At 34.3% G+C, this 26,981-nt stretch overlaps 2 protein-coding genes across 16 annotated transcripts in view; both read right to left on the reverse strand.

Annotated features, from left to right (window-relative positions):
• Positions 1–11,560: 11,560 nt before the first annotated feature.
• On the reverse strand, positions 11,561–16,696 carry LOC107759051 (indole-3-acetic acid-amido synthetase GH3.10). Its single transcript, XM_016576919.2, has 5 exons — positions 16,255–16,696; positions 15,356–15,457; positions 14,645–15,036; positions 13,697–14,146; positions 11,561–12,123 (listed from the first exon to the last, which is right to left on the reverse strand). The coding sequence occupies exons 1-5, from the start codon at positions 16,578–16,580 to the stop codon at positions 11,585–11,587; spliced, it is 1,809 nt and encodes a 602-aa protein (XP_016432405.1). The 5' UTR covers positions 16,581–16,696; the 3' UTR covers positions 11,561–11,584.
• Positions 16,697–22,012: 5,316 nt separating this feature from the next.
• The window catches only part of LOC107780601 (pentatricopeptide repeat-containing protein At1g03560, mitochondrial-like), a 29,798-nt gene continuing 24,829 nt past the window's right edge, over positions 22,013–26,981 (reverse strand). For 5 of the 15 annotated variants that reach the window (XM_075256457.1, XM_075256436.1, XM_075256460.1 and 2 more), the window contains 4 exons: positions 24,257–24,380; positions 22,966–23,577; positions 22,636–22,854; positions 22,013–22,265 (listed from right to left, as the gene is read on the reverse strand). The gene's annotated coding sequence lies outside the window, so the exon portion shown is untranslated. Of the gene's footprint in view, positions 22,266–22,635; positions 22,855–22,893; positions 23,590–24,256; positions 24,381–26,981 lie in introns of those variants that run through there. The other 10 variants (XM_075256481.1, XM_075256484.1, XM_075256477.1 and 7 more) reach the window with 8 other exon arrangements.

A 26,981-nucleotide genomic window follows, 5' to 3' on the forward strand; every position in this document is an offset into this window, starting at 1 on the left:
AGTATATCGCTATAAACACGCCTAACTAATATGGACAAAAAGAAGTTAAAATAAGACGAACACTGTTTATAACATAAAAATTGTGTTAACAAGCACATGCAACGAAACTGAAGTAATGGGTAGAGGAAATAATAGAGTTAGGGACTTAGGGTAAAGGAAAGGGTATATTTGTCTTTTTAGTATATTTTATCGGTTTATCGATAAACCGATAACCGAAGAGGACAAAATCGAAATCGAAATCGATAACTCGATAAGGAAAATTTCGAAATTGAAATCGATAAATCGATAACAAATGATCGATTCGATTTATCGATAAACAGATTCGAATGCGCACCCCTAGCGTTGGTGAGAGATGGAAAGATCATCATTGACACTAATGACACGGCCGAAGCGAACTATGTTAGTGCTAAAATCGATCACAAGAAGGGATCTCCAAGGAAGATCGAAGAAGATGAATGAAGGTAATATTTTGAGAGAAAGGGGGTATATAATAAAATATGATTAAGATCCAATATTAGTAACTTGTTTTTGATAGTTGTTACTTATTATTGTATCGTATTGTTATCTCAAATACAATATTTATTTCGATTTTTATTTTAATTTTATTATATCGTGTCGTTAGATTTTTTGGTTACATAATAACGAAAAGTGACACATTATGGAACGATCGATTTGATCTAAGCACATAGTTACCTTTTTTAACTTTATTCTAGTATTTATCCGATCTAATTATATAATAATTTAGCCTGTACCATATTTTTTTTTTGTAAAGGAAACATCTTTTTTCAAAAGTTAAGGCATAGAGTTTAATATTTTATTGTTAGCTTTTTCTTTTTACAGATCCATCAATGCCCTTGAATCCCAATTAAATCATTCTTTTTCTCTTAATTCTTTTGTAAAAACTTCTAAGTTTTTGCTTAATGTTTGTAAATTTATTAGCATAATGTAAAATGTTCTTCCTCTGTTTGATTAAGAAATATGTCTTTCATATTATTGTAAAGAACTAACCCTCCAACAATATTACACGTAGCTTGAAATACTTCATTTTAAATTATTGAACTTTGCCAGCTCATCACTTTAGTTTATATAAGTATATCGTAGCTTGATAATACTTGAAAATGTTTACATCAGCCAGTTGATACTCTAGGAACAATTAGAAGGTTCTCAAAGTTCACAAATTTATACAACACCAACGTCATAAAAATGATAATTCAAAGGGTATAAATAAATACTATTAAAAGAGGGGTCCACATGATAGGAAGTGGCAATTTCAAAAGCTACCTAGACACGTGGCATAGGAATTGAGGTGGCCCCCACACGATCAGCACACTCAGCAAATATGTACAGGTGATAAAGCTTCATGTACAGTAGCTTGAAAGCAGATAAACAATGAAATTCCAGAAATGCCCTCACAATAAGTAGGCATGTTGACGGGAAGGTGCCTGCTAACTCTCTCTTATACAATAGTAGATAGAATTTAGGTAAAATCAACATTAAAATATATAATTAACTCATTTGTCTAATTTATAAGATACTCTTTTCATTTTGGAACGTTTCAAAATCTTTGACGCTACTCCATTTCTGTACGATTTTCACAATATAAAGTAATTAAACCGCCATTCCTTAGTATTTCTTTCATTACACTAATATAATATATCAATCAAATTCTTAACATAGTAAATGTTTTGCTAAATCTAATATAAAATAGAATTAAACGTGTTCTAGTTCGGGACTTCTAATGGAGTAGTATTTGTATGTGTAATTCTAAATTGATGATCTTTTTTCTGATAGGAAAAACATAGTCTATGAATGCTGGCCGAAGTTCCTTTGTTTTTCTACATATTAATTTACACTTTTGTCAATGATCAATAATGGATTCAAGATTGAGACACTATAAATTTTGAATTGAGATAATTTGATTATATACTTATTTCCCGCACATATATAAAAGTTTCAAATTGATAATTTAAAATAGTTCTAACCGATATTCATAGATTGTCATGGATGGAGCTAGGGAGCGGAATGGACTTCAAAAACACTAACTATGTATAAGGGAGAGATATTAGAATTTTCAGTGGGAGGGAAAAGATTTCAGAATTTTTAGTGATAGAAAAGTCAAAGTCGAAGCAGAGGCGGAGTCAGGATTTCAAGTTTATGGGTTCGTAATTCTAATCTTTTTAATTTACTGAGTTCTAAATTAATAATTTATACATATTCAATGGATTTTTTAAGACAAATACAGGGTTCGAACCAAAGTTACTGAGTTCGACCGAACCCAGTAGCTATATTCTAGCTCCGCCCCTGAGTCGAAGACGCTCAACACTTTAAGAGAGCTAGTAGAAGTATTTTTTAATAAAAGCACAGCAATTTTTTTCTCTTTTTTTAATATGGGACAAAGGTTCCTTCATTTCCCATTTACAAGGGTCCCCATTCACACCAAAACCCAACATACATATTAAGTGGTGAACCCTTTAGATTTTTTGCCTATTTTATTTTTTTATTATTTGAATTTTCATGGTAAAAATCCTGCATACGCCCTCCCCCAGTGCCTGCTCCCTTCAGTATCAATATCAACATCAAGGGGAATCATTTTATCCTATAAAACGACAACAAGACGAAGAAGATTATTCCATTTGTGTGGTTACACACCACCTTATATAAAATCTTATCAAATATACTTAATATTACAATTTTTGGCTTTATAATGCTAGCTGTCTTAATCTTTCTAAATCAAGAAAGTTGTTTGTTGGTAATAATCGTAGTTTAATTTTCAAGTATCAATGATTGGATCTCTTGTGAAAAACGAGTTTCACGAAACAAGAAAGAACGTTCAAATTAATAATTTAAAGTAATTCTATTAAATTCATATAAAAGAATTGGTAAGATATATATGTGTTAGCAAATTGTCCACGCTTTCGTATTCTTGCATGGCTGTAGGCGTTCTACGTGTAAGTTGTAACATCTTCTTAATGTTAAGACAGTGTCCTCTTAATAATACACTTGAACATTGACGTTTCCTTATGCTTGTTTGTGGGGCGGGAACATAGTATGTTACCAACGGGTTCAATTAAATTTATAATTTTTTACGCAAAAATAAAAATTTATTAAAATTATAAAAATGATAAATATAAACTTGTAAGATACTTATAAAATACATTTATAAGTGTTTTATACTTCAATACCACACAAGATTATTCTTAATTTTTAAGACACTTATAAAATACATTCTGATGTTTTATACTTCAATATCACACAAGAGGGGGGTGATTTGTGTAATGACCAATTTTTCGCTTAAACTGATTATGGAAAGACCTGGTTCTTTTAGGTGTTCCAACTACGACTGTTGCGGAATAATAAGTACAGAAATTAAAGAACACAGAGATTTTTACGTGAAAACCACCTGGCTCAAAAGTTGAAAAAATTACGACCTACTTTTCAGTAGGATTTTCCCAAACTCTCCACTAAAATCACTGAGCCAAAAACTGCATTTACAAAAACACTTTTGTAAACCTAGGACTAACTATAATCCCGTTGTAGCACACAACCTCAACTGTTGCGACAACTTCAAGTTAACTCTAACTTGAATACTCTGAGTACCTATTACAATTTCCTCTAGATAAAGCTGAAAGGTACAATATAAAACACCTACTACAATTAAACTAGAAATAAAGAAAGACACATAAAACTCTTTATGGAGCTGGTTCTTCAATCTGGTTCATGTAGCTTCAAGTTTGCACACTTGAATCACATACAAACTGCTTGCAAAAAGCCTTGCTATTTTGCTCTCAATTCACGTTTAACTTCTGCGTTTTTGTGCAACACACGTAATGTCAGAACATCCTGCAATTTATAGAGTTAGTAGATGAAGAATAACTAGAGAACTGATGCAACTATTCCTTGGTGAAAGAGTTCTAGTTGATTTCAACATCTAACTCCTTCCCTATCTTGGATAATATTCTCTTTGAGTAATGACTCATTCTCCTTATTAATTATGCAACATTTTCGATCAGGAGATATTAAATACAACAAATTAAGCTTATTTCCTTCACGTGCATCCCACATGCTCGAATCTGCCCGTTTTTATGAACCTGAGGGATGGACCTAGTTCATGTCTGAGCTTCCTTTGTCAATCTTCAAAACTAACCTTCACTTGGGCCAACAAATTCCCCCTTTTTGATGATGACAAACTTTGTGCTTTTCATAAGCTTAGGCCCTGTTTCAACTCAGCTCAACATCAACACAATGTTAGAAATATTTTTTTTTATCACTTATCATCAAGGACCAGGTACATTAGGTTATAAACATCACTTGTTTAAAGCACAACTTTTTTTCCCCTTTTGACATCATCAAAAAGTTGCATAAAAATATGAGATAACCAGATTTTAAAGCTTACTCATGGCCATTGGGGCTACTTCAAATGAAATCATAGATTAATCATCATAAATCAAGCTAAGAATTTTAACCATCAAAGAAATATAAATAAATAGTTAGAGCAAAAATAGTAAATTTCATTGCTGATTGATAAGATTCTACCACAAAGCATAAGAAGAAATAAAAATACTGAAAACATGTGCAAAAGAACAAAAAATCCCAAACTGGATCACTGGTTGATCTACACTAGGCTAGGAGGCTTAAGGCTAGGAAGAACTAGGTGCTTGATTTTTGACTTGGAGGATTTTTAGCATATCTTGAAGAATGTCATCATTCTTCTCTTTTTCTCTTGCCAGTCAGTTCTGAGAGCAACTCTCTTAATCTCCACCTCAACCAACCTCTTCTTCATCCTTTCAATTTCAACATCTTTAGCCCCACTTTCTTGCACCAAGGCTCTGACCTTGCTATTCACTGGTACCTTTTGGATGAACTAGGTACTTTAGGAGTGACATTGACTTTATAATCGCAAGCAAGCAGAGTATTAGCCCAAAAATATCCATGTTTGTACTAACCTCCCACTTTTTCATAGGCACATTGAAATGTGCAAGCACAGTTGTGAGAATTAAGCCATAGGGAATGGTATGAGTTTTGGTGCCATTGATAACTCTATCAAGAAGCTGGATTATAGCTTTCAGTCACTTTCTTCTGCAGGTCTGCGAGGATTTCCTCTACAGATGAACCAGATTCATCTCCCCAAACAACCATTGCACCTGCGTCTTTGGTTAAACTCACCAGAGTGGGTGAAGAATCAGCCACTCTTGTCCGCTTTCCCCTTACAGTACTCCTAGTACTCTTGCTCTTTTTTTTTTCATTTTTACCACCAACTTCTCCAGATTCTGTAGTCTCAACACCTTCTATAGATCCTACAAATCTATTTTCCAAATTTGTAGCAACTTTAGAAATTGTCTCAGGAGAAACTTTAGAATCAGAAGATACCTGTTCAATTTCGGAAGAACCACTTTCTTCCCCTGAGTAGCAGACTTAAAAGAATCTAGGTAGTTTAAATACGGTCAAGAGTCTTGAACGTAACTAGTTCACTTGTAACGGATAAGTTCAAAAGAACTTTTGTATTTAGTAGGACTCTGCTCATGATCCAAATATAGTTATTTCAAATTATGCAGAGTGTAGAAAACATACTATGTTATCTTGATGAACCAGGTTCTTCACTGATAATTCTCTTGTGTAAGTCTAAATTTGCCAAAATAGAGAAAATATCATTAGAGATTAATGTGTCATTTTAACACATGGCATAAGAGTATATTATGGAAAGTATGAAACTGAGCAAGATTTAATCTAATTATATAAAATTTACAGACTTTCTAGCCAAAAAAAAATTTCCATTTTTTTTATTTTTTTCCGTTTAACCGTGAACTAGTCATTTTAGGTGATCTTAATCATCCCTAATTCTAACCTGTTCCTCTCAAAGTGATCTCTACTTAAGGCTTTTGTGAAGATGTCAGCAATTTGCTTGTCAGTAGCACAAAACTCCACAGTGATCAAACATTTCTCATAGTTATCCCTAAAAAATGGTGTCTGATATCTATGTGCTTAGTTCTCTTATGATGAACCGATTTCTTTGTCATACTAATAGCACTAGTGTTATCACAAAAAATAGGGATGCAACCAACATCAATTCCAAAGTCCATTAATTTTTGCTTGATCCACAACAATTGAGCACAACATGAAGCAGCAACAACATACTCAGCTTCAGCAGTAGATAAGGCCACTGAATTTTCCTTTTTAGTAGCCCATGGCACAAGATATGAACCAAGAAAGTGTGCGATACCTGAGGTGCTCTTCCTTATCCACATGGAACCCTGCATAATCAGCATCAGCATATCCCACTAGGTTAAAATTACTACCTTTTGGATACCAAAGGCAAAGGTCAGTGGTGCGTTTCAAGTATCTCAATATTCTCTTGACAGCAGTCAAGTAGGACTTCTTTGGATTTGCCTGAAATCGAGCACAAAGACCTATACTGAAAATAATGTCAGGTCTTCTAGCAGTAAGATACAAAAGAGAACCAATCATTCTCCTATACAACTTCTGATCAATAGATGAACTAGGTTCATCTATATCCAATTTCGTGGATGTTGCAATAGGAGTGTCAATTTATTTGGATGTTCCTTCCTGGTTTTATTACTGAGGAATAGGTTCATGGACAAGTTCCCTCGAGGTTTGAGGATCAGTTCCTCTCTTGTCAGTTTCCCCCATCATGTTGCCCCAGGTGGAAGGACATGTACCTTCCTATGATGCATCTTCAGGCTGGACTGTGGTTTCACCATTTGAATTTCTTATCAGCCTAATCTCTTCATTATCTTGTTCCTGCCTCTAAAAAAGAATGTTAGTTTTTAAAAAAAAAATAACATATACATTTTTTTCTACACACATAGTTTTTTTACTGTATATCTTATCAGTTTTACTATGTGAAGAATATCCCAAGAATACTCCCTCATCACTTCTGGGATCATACTTACCTAGGGAGTCTTTGTCATTATTGTGCACAAAGCAATTGCATCTAAATGCCCTAAGATGGGATATATTTAGCTTTCTCCCTTTAAGTGACTCATAGGGAATTTTCTTAACAAGAGATCTAGTCATGCAAATATTTATGATGTAGCATGCAAAAATTCAGCAAATTTAGCATTTTCAAATTCAGTTCCATGATAAGACCTAATTGATGCAAGTTGATTACCTAGTTGTTTCTGAGTTTTTCTAACAAAAGAAGTAAATATGTCAAATGCTTCATCTTTAAATGCTAAAAATAATGTCCAAGTAAACTTAGAGTAATCATCAAGAACCGTAACATATCTTTTACCACCTCTGCTTAATGTTCTCATTGGACCACAGAGATCCATATGGACTAGTTCCATCGTTCTGGTGGTGCTTACCATTTTCTTGCTTTTGAAAGAGGATCTTACCTGCTTCCCCCTAGCACAAGCCTCACAAACTTTGTCTTCCTTGAACTTAGTGTTAGGCAGTCCTATAACCAAGTCCTTGGAGACTAGTTTGTTGAGTTGGCTTAGACTAGCATGTCCAAGTCTTTTGTGCCAAAGGAGGGGATCATTATCCAACACATTTAAACAAGTGAGTTCATTTTCTGAAAGTGTGGACAAATCTACAATGTAAATATTTTTTACTCTTTTTTCCTGCAAAACAATCTTGTCAGTGGTAAGATTTATCACAAAACATTTAGTAGAGGTGAATGCTACCAAGTTACCTCTATCACATAATTGTGATATACTGGTTAGACTGTACTTTAGGCCATCTATCAAGTAGACATTCTCAATAGAGTGAGAATCAGTCTTATCTACCTTTCCAACCCCAATGATCTTATCTTTCTTCCCATTTTCAAAGGAGATATTACATCCTTTGAGGTCCTCAAGTGAAAGGAACTGGTTCTTGCTTCCTGTCATATGCTTTGAGCAGCCACTATCCATGTACCATATTTGGTTGCTCCCCTTCACTTGGACCCGCAAAAGGAAATCAGTGTTTATTCTTAGGAACCCAAACTAGTTTGGGTCCCTTTCTATAGGTAAATGGGTGAATCAGATTCTTTTTAGCCCAACCTGCCAGCCTATTTTTCCCTTGAACAAATTCTTTATTCTTTTGACTTGCCTTTTCTTTTGCAATACATTCACTTTTATAGTGACCAATTTTACCACAGTATGTGCAAATTTTGTTCTCAGGAAGTGTGAGGTACTTGCTTTTGGGATCCCACTTAGGTGCAGGGATCCCGTAGCCAAGTCCCCTCTTGTTGCTGCTATGGTGTTCGTGTAGCCATGAAAGTGCATCGGAGGACCTGTTCCATTTACAGGTTCTGTCTAGCTCATGCTTAACCTTATTTAGATCCTCCTTAAGGACTCTTATCTGCTCATCTCTTTTGTACAACTCGTCTTTCATTTTTCCTAGGTTTTCTTCTAATGTGAGTTGTGTGTGATCAACTTTCTTTTTACCAGTTCCTAATTTTAATTTTAGATTTTCAGATCTAAGCTCTCGGATAGTTGTGTCAAGTTCATGAACCTGGTTTTTTAACTTAGCATTTTTACTTTCACTTTCACTAGTCCTAAGTTTCAGATTTTTTCACTTAGCTTTGAAAATCACACACTCCTTAGACAATTGTTCCTTTTCATTGTTTAGATCCTCAGATTCATCAATAAAATCCAGGAGTAACTCAGATAGCCTTTTTTAGACAAAAATTTAATCTTGTCTTTGAGACGAATTATACTTACCTCAGATTCCTTATCGGACTCTCTAATTGCCATAAGTGCTTGTTCATATCCATCTTCACCCTTTGAGTCCTCATCTTAGCTTTCTCCCCAGGAAGCAACCATAGCCTTTGTTGATCCTTTGTTCTTCTTAGGTTGAACCTATTCCTTCTTCATGTTCCTCCGTTCAGCTCTTTCCTTCTTCCATTCAGTTTTCCATTGAGGACAGTTTTTGATGTGGTGATCATTCTTCCCACACTTATAACACCACCCCTCATTGGTTTGTTTTTCAGAAACCCTTGGTTTGCTGTAGCTTCCATTTCTTGAAGGACCTTTTCCTTTCATTAGGAACTTCTTGAAGTCCTTTGTGATCATGGTCATTTCATCCTCCTCTAGATCAGCACCTTCAGTGATCTGAATGCTAGGATCATTTCCTTCTTGGGTGGATCCAGCTTCATAGTTTGCCTTCTAAGTTCATAGGCAGTGAGATTTCCAATTAGCTCATCCAACTTAAGAGTGGCAATGTTCTTTGATTCCTGAATAGCAGTGATTTTGCTTTCCCAAGAGACTGGTAGAACCCTTGTCAAAATCTTCTCAACTTGTCTTCTTCAAGTATAACCCTTCCAAGAGACTTAAGTTCATTTTTCAGTGTGGTGAACCTTGTATACATCTCTTGGATGGTTTCCCCTTCCTTCATGGTGAAATTCTCATATTGAGAATACAACAGTATTCCTCTGGACCTCTTCACTTGAGGTGTTCCTTCATAAGCCACTTGCAAAGTGTCCCAGATTTCCTTAGTAGTGGTACAACTTTGAATTCTACTATACTCGCCTGGACCAAGTCCACACACAAGCCATTTCTTGGCCTTAGCATTCTTTTCCCATTTCCTCAAGTCTACAGCATTGTAGTCAGCTCTTGTTTTTGGCACATCTACTCCTTCAGCATTCTTCTTTATGGTAGCCAGGGGACCATCAGTGACAATGTCCCATAGCTCATAGTCTTATCCCATGATGTGATCTCTCATCTTGTTTTTCTACCAAGAGTAGTACTGGCCATTAAAGAGTGGAGACCTATCACTGGATTGTCCTTCCTAGTTTCCAGGAGGTGCACTCATCTTGATCTGTTCCTAAGATGTTAGCCTCTTCAAGGATAACCCTCTCTGATACCAATTGATGTTTTATACTTCAATACCATACAAGGGGGGGGGTGATTTGTGTGGTGACAAATTTTGCTTAAACTGATTATGGAAAGACCTAGTTCTTCTAGGTATTCCAACTACAACTATTGCGGAATAATAAGTACAGAAATTAAAGAACACAGAGATTTTTACGTGGAAAACACCTGGCTCAAAAGGTAAAAACCCACTACCTACTTTCCAGTAGGATTTTTCCAAACTCTCCACTTAAATCACAGAGACAAAAACTGCATTTACAAAAACTCTTCTGTAAACCTAGGACTAACTCTAATCCCGTTGTAGCACACATCCTCAATATTACGACAACTTCAAGTTAACTCTAACTTGATTACTCTAAGTACCTATTACAATTGCCTCTAGATAAAGTTGAAAGGTACAATATAAAACCCCTACTACAATTGAACTAGAAATAAATAAAGATACATAAAACTCTTTATGGAGCTGGTTCTTCAATCTGGTTCATGTAGCTTCAGGTTTGTACACTTGAATCACACACGAACTGCTTGCAAAAAGCCTTGTTATTTTGCTCTCAATTCACGTTTAACTTCTGCATTTTTGTGCAACACACGTAATGTGAGAACATCCTATAATTTATAGAGTTAGTAGATGAAGAAATAACTAGAGTTCTGATGCAACTCTTCCTTGGTGGAAGAGTTCTAGTTGATTTTAACTTCTAACTCCTTCCCTATCTTGGATGATGTTCTCTTTGAGTAAGGACTCATTCTCCTTATCAATTATACAACCTTTTCAATCAGGAGATATTAAATACAGCAAGTTAAGCTTATCTCCTTCACGTGCATCACACATGCTCGAATCTGCCCGTTTTTATGAGCCCGAGGGATGGACCTGGTTCATTTCTGAGCTTCCTTTGTCAATCTTCAAAACTAACCTTCACTTGGGCCAACACATTCACTACAAATTATAGCAAGAGGTACAAACTTAGTATAGTCAATGTACAAGAAGTCCAAATTTATTCAACTGTATCTGTTAAGATAGCTAGTCTGGTAGGGTTTTTGTCTAAGATATCTAGTGACAGTGTTGTGTCTTACTATTTCGTTTTTCATAGTGTGAGGCCTATTTACTAGCTATCGCTTTTGTTTTGCATCTATCTTTTGGATTTCATGTTGTTTCTATTTTTCCTATGATTTTTGTGGTGGTACTGATATTGTTCCCTTTTGTCTTTTTATCTTCTTGAATCGAGGGTCTTTCGAAAACAGTCTCTCTACTCCTTCGGGGTAAGAGTAAGGTCTGCATACACACTACCGTCCCCAAACCTCACTAGTGAAATTCTACTAGGTGGTGGTTGTTGTTGTTGTTGTTGTTGTTGTTGTTGTATCTGTCAATGACATCCTGTCAAGATGTCCAATTATATTGATATCTCTTGTTTTTCGCTTAATAACATGCTCTTATAGCTATAGAAATGTCTTGTAATAAAGTACCACACGTATTCTAATGAAGTTGCAATATTATATTTCTAATGGCAGTTTTGTAATAAAGCGCATCTTACTCTATCAAGTTGCAATATTATGTTTCTATTGATAATTTAAAAAAAATATTGCTATATGAGTCAATCCTCTTTATAGCAATTTCGTTTGTTCCGATATTTTTTGGATGCTCGTTGTTATAGAAGGCATATATTATAACATACCATAAAAACCAATTTTGAGAAAAATTTGACTTTTATAGTGGTTGTTATATAGAGATGTTATTATAGAAAAGTCTGATTGTATCACGTTCAATACAAACATTTTTATAAACCATAGGCTGTGCTATAAAACCTTTTAATGGTACATACATTAAGAATTCTTAATAGAACTTGGTTGCTAGTACATCTAGGAGTTTTAAACTGGCTTAATGCTGCTCCATTTCCTATGAAATGTTCCAAAATCTTCTTAAATGTACCTCTCTCCACAATGCAAAGTTCCAATGGTCCAATTGAATTTGTTTTTCTTGATACAACATATCCATGATCCACAAATGAAGCATCCATTTCCCTACAACATTCTCCTAAAACTTTATCTTCAACTTCTCCTTTGATTTCCCAATAAATCACATAATGGCCTGGCCTTTTTGCTACATTTGCATGACTTGTGAAATCAACTAGCTCAGCTTTTGATTTACTTAGGATCTGCGAACCTCTCTCCACCACTAACTGGAGGTCTTTTTCGGTGTTTTTATCGATGTTTACTGTTAGTATCAGCTTTCTCCTGCTTATGAAGTTGAGTCTGGGGGTGTTCTTGTGAAAACCGACTACTTCTACTACATCACCCAGTCTATACCGATAAAGACCTGCAAATAGCGGTTCAATTAGTCAAAATAGAAGAATTTAACTTATATATGTTGACACTTGAAATAAGTTATACACAATCAGCGTATTTTAATATGTTGTAAAATATTACTTGCCCGATTTCTTTTTTACGAATTTCATTTACTGTGAACGATTACATGTAATTATCTTTCGACGACTCAATAAAAGTTCTTTTACACTAGTAATCTATAGAAATTAAAAACTCAAAAGGTAAACACTGCAAGTAGACAAAAAAAAGAAAAATAAAAACAAACTCTAACACAAAATATGCAACCTAACCAAGATATTCCATTGTAAAGTCTAAACTTAATCTGGCAGAATATAACTTTTAGTTAGAATTTACTTCCAATTTTTCTTTTTTATAAAATGATTTTGCAGTGTGAAAAAGACAAGATAATCCCTTGTTCTTGGAATCGCAGACACCCCATGTTTATATATAACTGGATGATAGGCTTGCTGTCGAAATTCAGTACAAATAATTGATGCATAGTGCTTGATGTAGTCTAGTTTAGAGTCTATGACGGGCTTTATTAGAAACAGAACCAGGATTTGAAGTTTATGGATTCTAAACTTGTCACTGAACTCAGAAGTTATTTTAGTTATTGAGTTCGCGATTGAATATTTATACATAATTAATGATTTTTTTACCCCCAAATACAAATTTTAAGCAAAAATTACTAGGTTCGTTCAAACCCGTAACTATTCTCTAGCTCCACCCTTAATTATAAAAGATTTTCACTATTAGGTCACTTGAGATATTACTACATATAAATATCCTTTGATAAGTAAGATTAAAAAGTAACTTAGCTAGAAACTACAGTAGATAATAACCACTACAACATGTTAAACTAAATTAAAATATTTTTTAGCTTATAATCACTGACAATATAAAAGAAAAATTACACTATCAGATCACTCAAAAGATATTTGCGTGTAATAAATTCCTAAGGGGTCATTTGGTATGAGGTATAAGAAGGTATAGTGCTGTTACAAAAATTTAATATCACCTTAATACTTTGTTTGGTTAGCAAATCTGGTGTGTTATTCCGGGATTAAAATTAGTATCGGGATAACTTATACCTCGTAGAAGGTGGGGTAATTAGTGTCGGGATAACTTATACCTTCTTCTTAGAAACTATGCAATTGTCATTTTTAATACAACGTACCAAACAGTGGATAAAAAACAATACCAGGTAACTAATCCCAGCCAGGGGCGGATTCAGTTCAATAGCTACAGGTACCCGTGAACCCAGTAGCTTTTGTCTAGAAGTTGTATTTGTATTGAAAAATTCATTAAATGTATAAAAATATTTAACTTGGAACTCAGTTCGTTCATCCAGTTAGTATTATATATTAACTCGAGATTTTTGTAGGAACCCATAATCTAAAATCCTGGATCCGTCTTTAATTCCAGCATAACTTATCCCGGCATAAGCCATATTCAAACCAAGCGACCCTAAGTGGGCACTTAACAAAAGGCAGGTAAGCATAGAGATATTTACATGACATTGACATGGAAAAAGGAGCACTATAAAATTTGAGTTATTTTATTACCTGTAAAAGTGGTGAGGACGATCTCATACTCTTGTCCAATCTTGACTTTAGATAAGGGAACAGGGTCATCTTCAATGAAGTCATCAGTGGCTAGATTGGCATCTTGGCTATTATTGCAATTTTGTGACTTGGTTCTATGTAGTGGTATGAATTCAAAGTAAGCAAAAGTGGGTATAACTGCAAAAGTAACTTTCTCTGGTGGAGATGAAGGTTCCACATTTACTCCAATCCAACTCTCTGTGGACCCATAATCAGCACTTACCAAAGGCAATTTCCCAGCATAATGCCTCAGTTTTGTTAAATATGGTTGCATTGAGCCAGTCATTATTGAGTAAACATATTTAGCAGTTGGCCATAATCTTGGAATTATGCTAAACCAATCTTCCTTTTCTACTTCCTCACAAATTGATTCAATTCTTGAAGCCAACTCTGGATTAGGCAAAGTGATACCTGTTGAAGACATAATCAAATAATTAAAAACGTACCCTCTCTAAAAGTTTAAATTTTAGACGAGATGGTAACACACTTCACCATGATATCAGAACATATAGAGGTATTGAGTTCACGTCTCACTGACACCCAACAACAGCAACAACAAACCCAGTGATTTCTCACAAGTAGGATTTGGGGAGGGTAGATGTACATAGACTCATCCCTACACTGAAAGGGCAAAGACGTTGTTTCCAAAATGTCTCACTGGCCAAATTGCGTGCTAGGCCCAAGAGAAAAGAGTAAGGCATGTACATGCGTATTGAAGACATAATAAAGTAATTAAAAGCTATGTTGCTCAGATCATCAAGAAATGTCTTCGCACGCATATCGGAACTTTTGGAAGATCCGGCACACGCCCATTGGCATTTTTGGAGGATCCTATGTGCATCCGAAAATTTTTGGAGGATCTGAGCAACATAGATAAAAGGTATACTCTTTCTAACAGCTTAACCTTACCTAAGACGGCTTTTCGGACTTTGGTTATGTTGATTCTTGAGCTAAGAGTGCCTTCCCTAATATCATGACATAATTCCTTCCACAGCTCTTCAAATGATCTGAATGCTTGAACAATGCTATATGCAAAAGTTGAGGTCACAAATTCCACTTCCTCAGAAAAATACAAGCCAAGAAGGAGGTGACAATATGTAGATTGTTTATAATCTCCACTTGAAATGACTTCCTCCGGGCTGCAAGTAAAAGACTTTGTGTCTTGCTGTTTAATCTTGAATTCTTTACTAGCATAATAATGAGTTGTGGCTGTTCCTGCTATTAGTCCTCCTTTTGTTTTATATTGTTTGCTGCTATATATGAATTCAAGAACTTTTCCTCCTCCTCTTATTGAATAAATCCTGTTTATTACCCCACCATGCAAACAGAGGAAACTTGTAAGATTTTCAGATTCTAATGAAAATACAGCAAAACAGAGAAAGGGTAATCCAGTGCACAAAGCATCGCGCGTTTACGCAGGGTCCGGGGAAGGGCCGCACCCCAAGGGGTGTAATGTAAGCAGCCTACCCGGATGCAAGCATCAGTGGCAGTGGCTTGATTCCAGGAGCTAGAACTCATGACTTATAGGTCACACGGAGACAACTTGACCGTTCCTCCAAGGCTCCCCTTCTAACTCCAAGATAGAGAAAGTTTGAATATTTTCAAGATTTTTAGCCATACCTTGATCTGTAAGCTGCTGCTAACTTGAAAATCTGAAGAGTGGTTTGGGAGCTATGGTGAGTAAATGGCACAAATTTCTGTCTTCCATCTGTGGTTCCAGAACTGAATGCAGCAAAATAAGAAAACATCAGCAACAACAACTAAGCCTCAATATTATGCAAGTTGGGATCGGATATATGAGTCATTATTCCCCATGTCGTTCCACTTAAGCTCATCTCAATCCAATATTATATAAAGAAGAAGAAGAAAACATCATTGGAAGAAATTTAAAACTAGCTTTAATCATTTGTTCTTTTGTAAGAACTAGTAATTTGTCTCCCTTGTTTAAATCTATCATGAAATAAATATCTCTAGAAAGTACTTTGAACAACTAATTACGCATATACAGTTAGACCTCCCTATAACCGCACCGTTATGTAGTAATCATTCACTATAAAAGCCAAATTTTTTATCGAACCAATTTTTATACTATGTAATACTAATATATATTCTTTATAACAGCACTTCACTATAACAGCAAAAAGAAGTCAGAAATAAATAAGGCTGTTATGGAAAGGTTTAACTATGATACATTATCTTTTCCATATAAACTATTTTATTGCCAAAAGGATGCTTCTTAACTGCCACTCCAATAAGAAAAAAGAAAAGAGTAATCATAAAAATTAACTTCTATACATTAAAAGGAGGCTTCAAGATTTAAACTTAACGGATTCAACCTTAAAAATTTTTACTATTGAACTCGCTGCACTTTCTAAATTATGAGTTAAAAACATAACATTTGTAATATTTTTGTATTTTTTCATGTGTAAATATATGCTCCGTGTCAAAGCATCAAATAAGTAATGGCACATCATGTCAAAATTAGAGAAAAATGTAGCTCAAGAATACAAGAACTTCACCTTAAGGACAGAGTTGTGATTGGTTGTTGAGTAATAAGAGGAGCTGTTTCACCATCAGCAATTCTCTGAATATAAGGCTCAAAATCTGCATGAGAAGCAAGAGGGACCAAAGTGGCAAAGACTGATTCCAATGCATTTTCATTCATTATATCTTGAAGTTTAATATTTCCAAGCCATTTCTTGAGATATTCAACACCATGGTTGAGTTCAAGAATCCGGCGAAGCGTCTGCCGCTGAATAGCGGCGACGTTCTCGGCGGATTCTTCGAACCAACTGATTATTTGGGTGTCACCATTGCCATTGTAAGTGGCCTCTGTTGGTTCCATTTGTTAAGGCTAAGAGTGTAGCCAGCAGCAAAGATATATAAAGTGTTGGCTTAGTTGATAAGTGGCAATCATTTTGTTTTGTACTGAAAAATTAACTCCTCATTTGGAGTTGTGAGGCTCAAGTTATTTAGGAGCCAACATAAGATTTAAATGATAGGTTCCAATCAAATTGTTATAATATCAAGTTAAGTCTTTATTTTATTCCATTTTATATAACACTTGTTCTTTTTTAATGTACAACAACATATCTATTGTAATCTCAAAGTGAGATTTGGAGAGAATAATATGTACGCAAATATTATTCCTACGGTCCTGCCTTATGAAGATAGAGAGACTGTTTTAGATGGACCCTAACACTTGTTCTTTGTTATGTATGTTTAGAAGGGAAAAAATGATTTTTTGACATTTAGAAATTATTTATTTTTAAAGCGTTAGATTTTATTGTAATGACATACTCTTATAGCTATAAACCATTTCATGACATGTTTAAAATTAAATGTTTCAGAAATTTTAGATATATGTGTCAAATGTCTTTCTTTATTTCTTAAAATTTTACTAGTAATTTTCACAATATGAAAGGGAGCCTAGGAGCAACGGTCAAGTTGTCTCCGTGTAATCTAAAGGTCATGAGTTCGAGTTATGAAATCAGTCATTGATGCCTGATGCAAGGCTGTCTACATCACACTCCCTTAGCAGCCTTTCCTCGGAACTTGCGTGACCGCGGGATGCTTCAGCTACTGATATATGTTTTTTTATTTCTTAAGATTTTACTAGTGTCTCTCTCTCTATCTATCTATGGAAAATTTTATTTTGTGTCTCATACAACTGACACTAGTTGTATAAGGTAACTTTTTTGTCTCACAGTTTTGTGGACCCAGATTTCTATGGATCCAGAAGTGTAAGAATTGGGGTCCACAAATTTGTGAGACAAAAAGAGTCTCATACAACTAGTGTAAGTTGTATGAGACACAAAATAATATATATATATATATATATATATATATATATATATATATATATATATATATATATATATATATATATATATATTATTTTAAATACGAATACTTTAGGCTAAATATCGAACGACTAAAATATCCCCGAAACATTGATTGATTTTTATAACCTTAAATATATGTTTAATTTAAGAATATAATTGTAAATCAGATTGAAATTTTTTTCCGATTTAAATTGCACCTACCGAGCAAAAAGGAAAAAGTGTGAATGTGAAATACTCCTATCCAAATTGATTTTGGATTCATCCTCCCGCACCAACAATACAATATTTTACCCTCCTATCTGATATTTTACACAATGCAATATACAAACTAAAAGAAAACACCAAGAAATAAAAAAGCCTAAAAATTCTTTCTCTTTATCCAGAGTTTTTTTGCCTACTTTTTCTTGCAACAAATGCTTCGCACAATAGTCTTCTTCTTGGATGACAATATACTTCGTCCAATTATTCTTTCCCAGTTTGTGTGGGATTTGGATTCATTAATTATAAAAAAAGGTTAGTTTACTTGAAATCCTAATTATCAGTTAATCATCATTTCATCCAAATTAAAATATTTTTTAAAGGATTAAAGAGTTGATCAATATCTCAATACAGTTACACTTACTTTTTAATTATGTGAATCACTCATATAAAAGAAACTAAATTAAAAAAAAAAATCCCCAGTTGCTACCATTATAATAAGATAGAGATACACATATAAAAAATTTAAATATAAAGTTGTGTTCTTAGTACCTAACTAAGAGAAGATGAGAGGAATAGTATGAGCAACTAGATCGTTGTTATATAATCATTTATAATGAGATCGAAAAATTATGAGATCTTATCTTTGATGTGTATAATTCTTTCCCTTTATAATTTATGTGAAACTTGATGGACCAATAAGTTATCGCACGTGCCTTTCTCGTCAAAACTTGACTTCTCAAGCCAAAAAATGACTGGTAGTTTTAAAATTATATATATTTAGTAAATATTTTCAATATGTTTATATTTATAATGACAATCAATAAATTATATGATCGATCAATCCTACTGTTAAATTATTTGTCATGACATATTTTTCCAAATGGGTAAGAAGAATAAAGAAATGTACCAAGACATCAAGTTTAAAGAGGTATTAAGTGGATGTGATCTAATAACATTTTTGTACTTCATAAAATAAATTTAATGGAATTAAAAATAATATTACATAATATCATTGTTTGTAATGATTGTCTAAGAATAACGTGCAAAGCACGTTCATAGAGACTAGTATATATATATATATCCCGTATCAAAATACTACATTCAATCAAACTCGCAGCTAATAATCTATAACCGCTACTGAACACGTTTTTATCATGGACGAGTTAGACAGATAAAATATTTTGGATTGAAAGTTAACGTTAAAAATAAATTAAGCCAATTTGGTTTCTGTTTGGTCGTTTTCTTTCTCCTCCATTAAATTGAACGAGGAGAAATAGCCAGAAGCCCACTTGGATAACGAAATATCCTTCTTTCTACATATAAACAATTGTCATTTTATCACAATTTATTCAAGAAAATGCTCTTTCACACCCTTAATACCCAAAGGTCAAAAAGAAATGTGTACAATGCTTTATACACCACACAATGTCTGTCATATATTAAGAGGAGAGACAGATAAGAAAAGAAAAAAAATATTTTTCTTTTTTTAGGAAATTGATGGAGATAAATAGGGTAGGGACCAAAAACCATTACGTTGACAGGAACTATTCCTCTCTATTTCTATTTTCTAATGTAAATTTCCCATTTGTAAATGAGTAAGAATGGTTAGAGGAAGTCATTATTCATGAAAAATATTTTACGTGTTTGATTGGTGAATGAAACTTTTTCAAAAATAAAAATATATTTGAGTTAAAAACGCTAGCAAATCGGAGATTCAGGGAGTATTTTAAGTAATTTTTTAAATATTAAAAACCATATAATAATATTCAATTGAATAAAGTAATATGAAGTTTAAAGACTAGACATTACTTTCGCCCATAGTAACAGAAATTAATTCCCCCCATTTAATGTTTGTCGATCACCAAAATTCTCGTAAAAAAATATTTATATTTTTGAACACCGCAGCTGATTCATTTGATGATTCGTCCATCTTTATCTATAAATAAAAATTGAAAATCAAAATCATATTTATTTTTATTTTAATCATCTCTTAGATAATGTTAGAATTATATCAAATTCCGATGGTACAAGTCGTGTTAGGATAAATAGGGAACCGGTGTTGATTCCTTAGGGAAAGAAAGGAACAAAAGACAGTTTTTTATTAGGAAAGGGGTAGGAGGTGATAAGGAAAAATAGGCTAAATAATCATAGCTTTTTCTGAGTTGAATTCATAATTTATGTGGGACGTAAAACCGTTATTATGTTGTACTAAATATTCAATTAGCGATATCCTCTGCATGTCTCTCCAACATAGGTCTGAAACTCGTATCTAAACTTCTACCTCCGCCCATGTTAGTGAGAGCAAATTATTTCTCATTTGTCGGCAAGCAGAAAATATTTACTAGCACCCAATGTTTATAGCTAACTTCAATAACTTATTATTAGGGGTGTACATATGTCGGATTGGTTCGGATTTTGCAATTACCAAATCAAACCAATTGTGTCAGGTTATTAAATTTAAAGACCAAACCAAACTAATAAAACTCGGGTTTTTCAATCTCGGTTTTTCGGGTTTTTTCGGGTAAAATTTTCGTAGCACAAAACATATAACTTGTGCTCAAAACATTTCTTTAATCATAGTAAGATATAACTATATAAAGTATTTTTCATACAAAATATGAGATATGTCATGGCATTATCCTAAAATATTCAACAATAAAGACAATAAAATTATGTAATATAAATATTGCTAATTAAAAAGCCATAATAAAAATAAACATAATCTAAAAGTACTAAGTCATGCTAAAATAAGTAGACTAATAAGGGAGTATTAATTACATGACTAAACGCTAAAGAAAAAATAAAAATAGGTTATGCATTTTTATTTAAAAAGAAAAAATAGATATTCAATACATTCCCATTTGAAGTATTGAATTGAATGTCTTTGTTAGCATTAGTATTGATTTGATTTTGGTTTGGGCTTTTGCTAGCATTATTTAATTTACTAATATTAATGGCTATAAAACTTATTGAAACATTCAAAAGTTCTAAGTCCAACCTTGAAATAATACCTTAGAAGATAAAATTATGAAAATTTTTAAGAAATATTTATAAATTACATCACAATAAATATATTTATATATTAAATGTATCTAAAATTTCTATATATGTAATGTCGGGTTGGTTTGGTTTCGATTTGACTTTCTTTAGTTAAAACCAAACCAAACCAATTATGGTCGGGTTTTTTTCCCAATACCAAATCAAATCAAACCAAACCATAATCGGGTTTTTTTTCTCGGTTTAACTCGGATTATCGGGTTGGTGCGGTTTATCGCTTTCCTTTGTACACCCCTACTTATTATGATTATGTGATAAAATGATGTGAGAGTGTCTTTTAATTAACCATGTTTAACATACACAACTTAATGTATAAATTTCATGTCATGTTTTTATTAATGTGCAAGCACCTAACCTATGTGTGGGGCAGCAATACGACTGAGTATTCACATTAGGGACCATGCAATTACTCTTGCTAAAGCCCTAGTTTTAGGACCGCCTGTCTCAATTTGTAGCATTTACTAGCATGCTCTATCACGCCCATGCCCCACTCCCCCCTGTTATAGGGCGCCCAGGTGTGCACTACCGCGTTCACACAGGGTCCAGGGACGGGCCGCACGCTAAAGGATGTGATGTAAACAACCTACCCTAATGCAATCATTAGTGGCTGGTTCCACGCCTCGAACCCATAACCTATAAGTGGATCGCATTAGAGAATTCATGTCATTTTCCAGTAAATTCCCAAATATGCGACCCACCACATTTTTGTCACACACACCCCGTCGCCCTGTGCCAGTCAGTAGGCGCAAAGAGGGAGAAGAAGAAACAACTCCACAAAGATCTTCAAGTAGCTAATAAATTGTTCCAGAAAGTTTTGCAAGTGGCCTAAAAATCAATTTCAGGAGGTCCACAATCCAGAACAATGCACATTTTAAGGCAGAGTAATCAACCAAACATTGTCCCATATCACAAAGAACCAAAGAGATAAGAGATACCAAAAAGTATACTAAAGGAAGGAATCTCCCCATATATTACAACAACAATAACTTACCAAGTGTATTCCCACAAATGGGGTCTGTAAATGGTAGTATATACGCAAACCTTACCCCTACCTTGTGAAGGTAGAGAGGCTGTTTCCGGAAGACCCTTGGCTCAATAAAGCAAAATCACAGCAGTTATGACAAAGAACTATGGAAAGCGAGATAGCAGCAACAGCCAGAAAAAATAAAGAAGATCTAAAAAAGGGGGAAAATCCCCCCATATATTGTACATTATATTTGGAGGTAACACTTCTAACAGTATCATGCAACAAGATTTCAATGCCCCAGCAGAATCTAAAAAAGATATATGCCATTTAAAGATATATGGTTTAGCTTCCTCACACTTTCGAAAATTCAGATACCATATCTTTCACTTTGTGATCCAAATACAAAGTTAAATTCACAAAGCAAATAAAAGATAGCATCTTCCTTGATAACGAAATGTATCTGCATGACAAATAAATACAGATCATGATCAGTCACTACTCCATGTTCCGATATAACACAAACCTTTACAGACACTTGACATGAACAGATTTTTCTTGAAAACAATGACTTTTAAGGCCTTTATACATTTGAAATTTCTAAAGTTAAGCTAAAAGATAGATAGCAGATCAACATTGTCTTTGGGATCAAAGGAATCAATCAACTATGTCGTAAATTACCAAATATTGTCTAGGACATATGCGTCAAAAAAGAAATTCTGCATGTTTTGGCTAGATGAATATGAATGGATAAGCAATAGGCATGTGCCAACAAACATCATAGATAGTAGAACATGCAAATTGGTCTCATTACAGAGACTGCAGTTACTCACGTGTTTAATTGAAAGGCAGCTCCTTAGACTTAGAGTGAGTAGCTCCAAACGCGAATTTCTCCTTGATACTCATCTCATGTTCTCAAACTTAATGTACAGTGATTGGACAAGGACAGCATGGACGCGTTCTTCTTTTCAGTTCCACTGTGCCAATGGTTCAACAAATGGCAGCAGAGCAGAGATCGAATACTGGTTTAGGACAGGTCGAGATCTATCTAGCTGCAACAAATATTTTTTATCGAAGTGTTACTCAATATGGAAATAAATTTTCAATCATATTCACATTAGAACATGCGGATTGGTTCCATTACAGTGACAACAGTTGCTTACAAGTTTAATTGAAAAGCAGCTCCGTTGAGCTTTTCCAAACACAAAGATGACAAAGCACAATGTCTCTTTGAAACTTATCCCATGTACTCCAACTTAAACATACAACAATGAGAAAAGGACTCGTGTAGGCATTTTCTTTCATTCCCACTATCTCACTGCTATTTCTGTATGACTGTCTCCCTTGATTCACAAGACTGATGGTGGCATTGGTCAAGTACTCTACATAGGTGCTCCAAGGGTCCATTTCATTCCGAAAAGACAATGTGTTTTGTACTCGTTATATACAGGAAATGCCGGCTGAAAATAATAGTTACATCTGCTGCTGACATTCTAGCTCCCACTTACCTATCTAAAACGACATTCTAGCTCCCGCTTACCTATCTAAAACAACAACAGCAAAAAATCCGGTGTAATCCCACATATTGGGGTCTGGGGAGGGTAAAGTGTACACAGACCTTACCCCTACCTTGTGAAGGTAGAGAGGTTGTTTCCAATAGACCTCCGGCTCAATCCACTTACCTATCTCCATATGACTTAATTCTTCTTGTTCCATGTTCATGCATATAAAGAAGCAAATTCCAAATTGTAGCCCATCCGTGTATGGGGATGTTCCTGCATTTAGTACTGAGTGCATTGAGAACAAGTGACTATTGCCATAAAGCCAGCATGCTGATTGGTGTTGGGACTCGTAGATTCCAACATATAAGAAAGATTTCAATTCACAAAAGCATGGTTTGGCAAAGGAAGACAAAATATAGCAACTAAAGCATGAGTGTCAAAGTCCAACTAATTGTATATTTGATATCATAATAACAGGAGTGCCAAATTGCAACCAATTATACATATGATGTTGTAAAGAAGCATAAAAACAACTGAATCAATGCCTAAATATTATCAAATGGGCTGTTTATTAAAATAATGAATACTAAACCCAAGGGTAAGGGTGTGGCCTAGCTAGGGTTGAAAGCAGAATTAATTTCATTCCATCAGCTTTAGCTTTGGTGGACCGAGTTAGCAAGACTTGTGATGGTTGGAGGTAAAAGGTACAATGTGCAATAATCGAGATGCGCCACAAGCTGGCCTGGACAATACTGTTACTTAAACAAAAAAAAAAAGAATGAAACTAAAAGTGAACTGATGAGCAGTCAAGAACAAGTAAATCTGCCTTACAAAGCCAGAGACTATGAATAAGAAGATAGACTTAGCTTGCAAAAAGCTTGTAAGTACATTTATTAACTTCAACCATGTTCGATCTGAAGTAATTAACTAATGCATACACACTTCAACCTACCTTGACTTTTCTTACAACATCTTCCACAACAACAGATCAATCTTTCTCTTCAAACTCTTGAACAAAATATCTCGCGATCAAGCGCCTTTCTTCGTGTGCATGCTTTTTAACCTCCCTCATTACCCTATTGTATAAAAATAAAAACAATACAACAATTTCAGACTAAATAGGCCCGTAGTTAAGTAATAAAGTACAAGATATGTTGTAGTTAAGCAAAACAATATGAAAAACTTCAGACTAAATAGACTTGTAGTTTAACAAATACAGTACACAACTTCAGCTCTAACAATACTGAAGTTCAGCAAATACAGAGCAAAACCTTCAGGTTATGAAAGTCAAAGAAACTTGTAGTTCAAACAATGCTGAATAAAGAACTTCAGACTAAAAAAAAAACTTACATCAATACTATGTTAACTAATTCATCATCAAACCCCGTTAAAGAAAGTTTCAAACGACTGTGGGTACGAGGTGATTCTCCAATTAAAGGAGTTGAATTCATTTCCTTTGACCAATTCCAACTACGTGATCATTCTCTATTTAAAGACACTGGATTCATTCCTTTTGAATGATTGCATGGTAATTGTCCAATTAAAGGCATTGAATTCATTTCCTCTTCGGTAGATTATCTCTAATATCCTAAATATCTAATATTTCTGTTTAATAGATGAAAAGTATATTAGGAAAAATAAAACTGATACATCAACATATTAACAAAACTACAGGAGAAAAAATGAATGTTAACTTACTGCACGATTACTGTTGCGAAACTCATAAAGTTTTTTATATTTAGGCTCCCCAAGATTGGATAACCTAACATCCCGGGGATTTGAGGGACATGACTATATTGGTCAGTTTTTAAATATATGTCCCGAATATTTGGAAAGTGCTCATAGAACCAAACATACAGTGGATACTGAAATTCCCCTACACTACACTCAGATGTATTACTTTTGTTCTTGTTGTCCAAAACATGTTTCAAAGAAGTTATCAGTTTATCATAAGACGCATTGCCAAGGATAATTAAAACAAGCCTATTCGTCTTTAGCAACAACTGCATACTCCCAAGACACAGTTGCTTCATGTTTTCTTCCAAACAAAATAGACTCAACAATTAGAATTTTCACATCTTTATCACTTTCACGTACATTTCGAAATTCACATCATCATCTTTATATTCATTCTTTAACATGTAATCTCGAATATCCTTCAATATTAGACCCTTAGACTTCCCCATGATAGCACTTCATAATCTTACAATCTCGTTTAATTGGTTTTAACATTATGTGTTGTGATCCTCAAACCACTCATAGTGTGAAAATTTTCAAGGCAAAACGACACTCCACGGCCAAAAATCTTGAAACTAATTGGTGTATACACGAGAAAGGATCCAACAGTGAACCAACTTCATATTCAACTGTAATTCTCCACAGGCATGATATACCGAAATGTAACGTTACTCAGCTTCTCCCGTTGTGCATTCTCTAGTTGTGCGGGAGACGAGAAAGTTGTAATTAAACATTTCAAATCATGGTTCCCCTTCCCGTAAGCAGGGGCATTAACCCAATCTCCAAACTATTATATCTCCTCTGGTTGTACTAAAGCTCCTAGAGTACGTAAAGTGCCTTCAACGCCCGTTGCAGTACCTAAAAGGTCAGGGGAGAGATTGTGAGTTTGGAGATTGGTTTAATGCCCCTACTGAAAAGGGAACCATGATTTGAAGGGTTTAATTACAACTTTTTCGACTCCTGCACGAGGGAGAAGCTGAATAACGGTACATTTCGGTATATCATGGCTATAGAGAATTACAATTGTAATATGAAGTAGGTTCATTGTTTGATCATTTCTCGCGTATACATCAATGACCAAGATTCAATTAGTTTCAAGATTTTTAACTGTGAAGTGTCGTTCAGCCTTGAAGACTTTCACATTATGAGTGGTTTGAGGATCACATCACATAATGTTGAAAAACTAATTAAACAAGATTGTAAGATTCGGAAGCGCTATCTTGGGAAATCTAAGGGTGTAACGTTGAAGGACATTCGAGATTACATGTTAAAGAATGAATATAAAGAGGATGATGTGAATTTCAAACATGTATGTGAGAGTGATAAAGATGCAGTGACGCTTATGGAAATTCTAAATGTTGAGTCTATTTTGTTTGGAAGAAAACATGAAGCTACTGTGTCGGAGGAGTATACAGCTATGTAGAAGACGAACAAGCTTGTGCTAATATCCTTTGGGCAATGTGTCTTATGAGAAGTTGATAACTTCAATGAAACATGTTTTGGCAACAAGAACAAAAGTAATACATCTGAGTATAGTGTAGGGAGATTTCCATATCCACTGTGTGATTAGTTCTATGAGCACTTCCCAGATATTTAGGATACAACAACAACAACAACCCAGTAAAATCACACTAATGGGGTCTGGGGAGGGTAATGTGTAAGCAGACCTTACCCCAACCCCGAAGGAGTAGAGAGACTGTTTCCGAGAAACCTTAAACTCAAGAAAACAAAAAGACAAAAGGAGATAATATTTGGGATAGATATTTAAAAGAGGACCAATACAGTCATGTTCCTCATATCCTACGATGTTAGGTTATCCAATATTGGGGGAGCCTAAATATAGAGAACTTAATGAGTTTTACTTCAGTAATCATGCAGTAAGTTAATATTCTTTATTTTTCTATAATTTTGTTAATATGCTGATGTATTAGTTTTATTTA

The sequence above is a fragment of the Nicotiana tabacum genome, chromosome 1, assembly GCF_000715075.1.
Source record: "Nicotiana tabacum cultivar K326 chromosome 1, ASM71507v2, whole genome shotgun sequence".
Taxonomy (NCBI): Eukaryota; Viridiplantae; Streptophyta; class Magnoliopsida; order Solanales; family Solanaceae; genus Nicotiana; species Nicotiana tabacum.

Coding starts and splice junctions, on each gene's coding strand:
- LOC107759051 (XM_016576919.2), bottom strand. CDS start 16,580: ATGGAACCAACAGAGGCCACTTACAATGGCAATGGTGACACCCAAATA. Junction 15,458..16,254: donor ATCACAACTCTGTCCTTAAG/GTGAAGTTCTTG, acceptor TGCTGCATTCAG/TTCTGGAACCACAGATGGAA. Junction 15,037..15,355: donor GCAGCAGCTTACAGATCAAG/GTATGGCTAAAA, acceptor GGTAATAAACAG/GATTTATTCAATAAGAGGAG.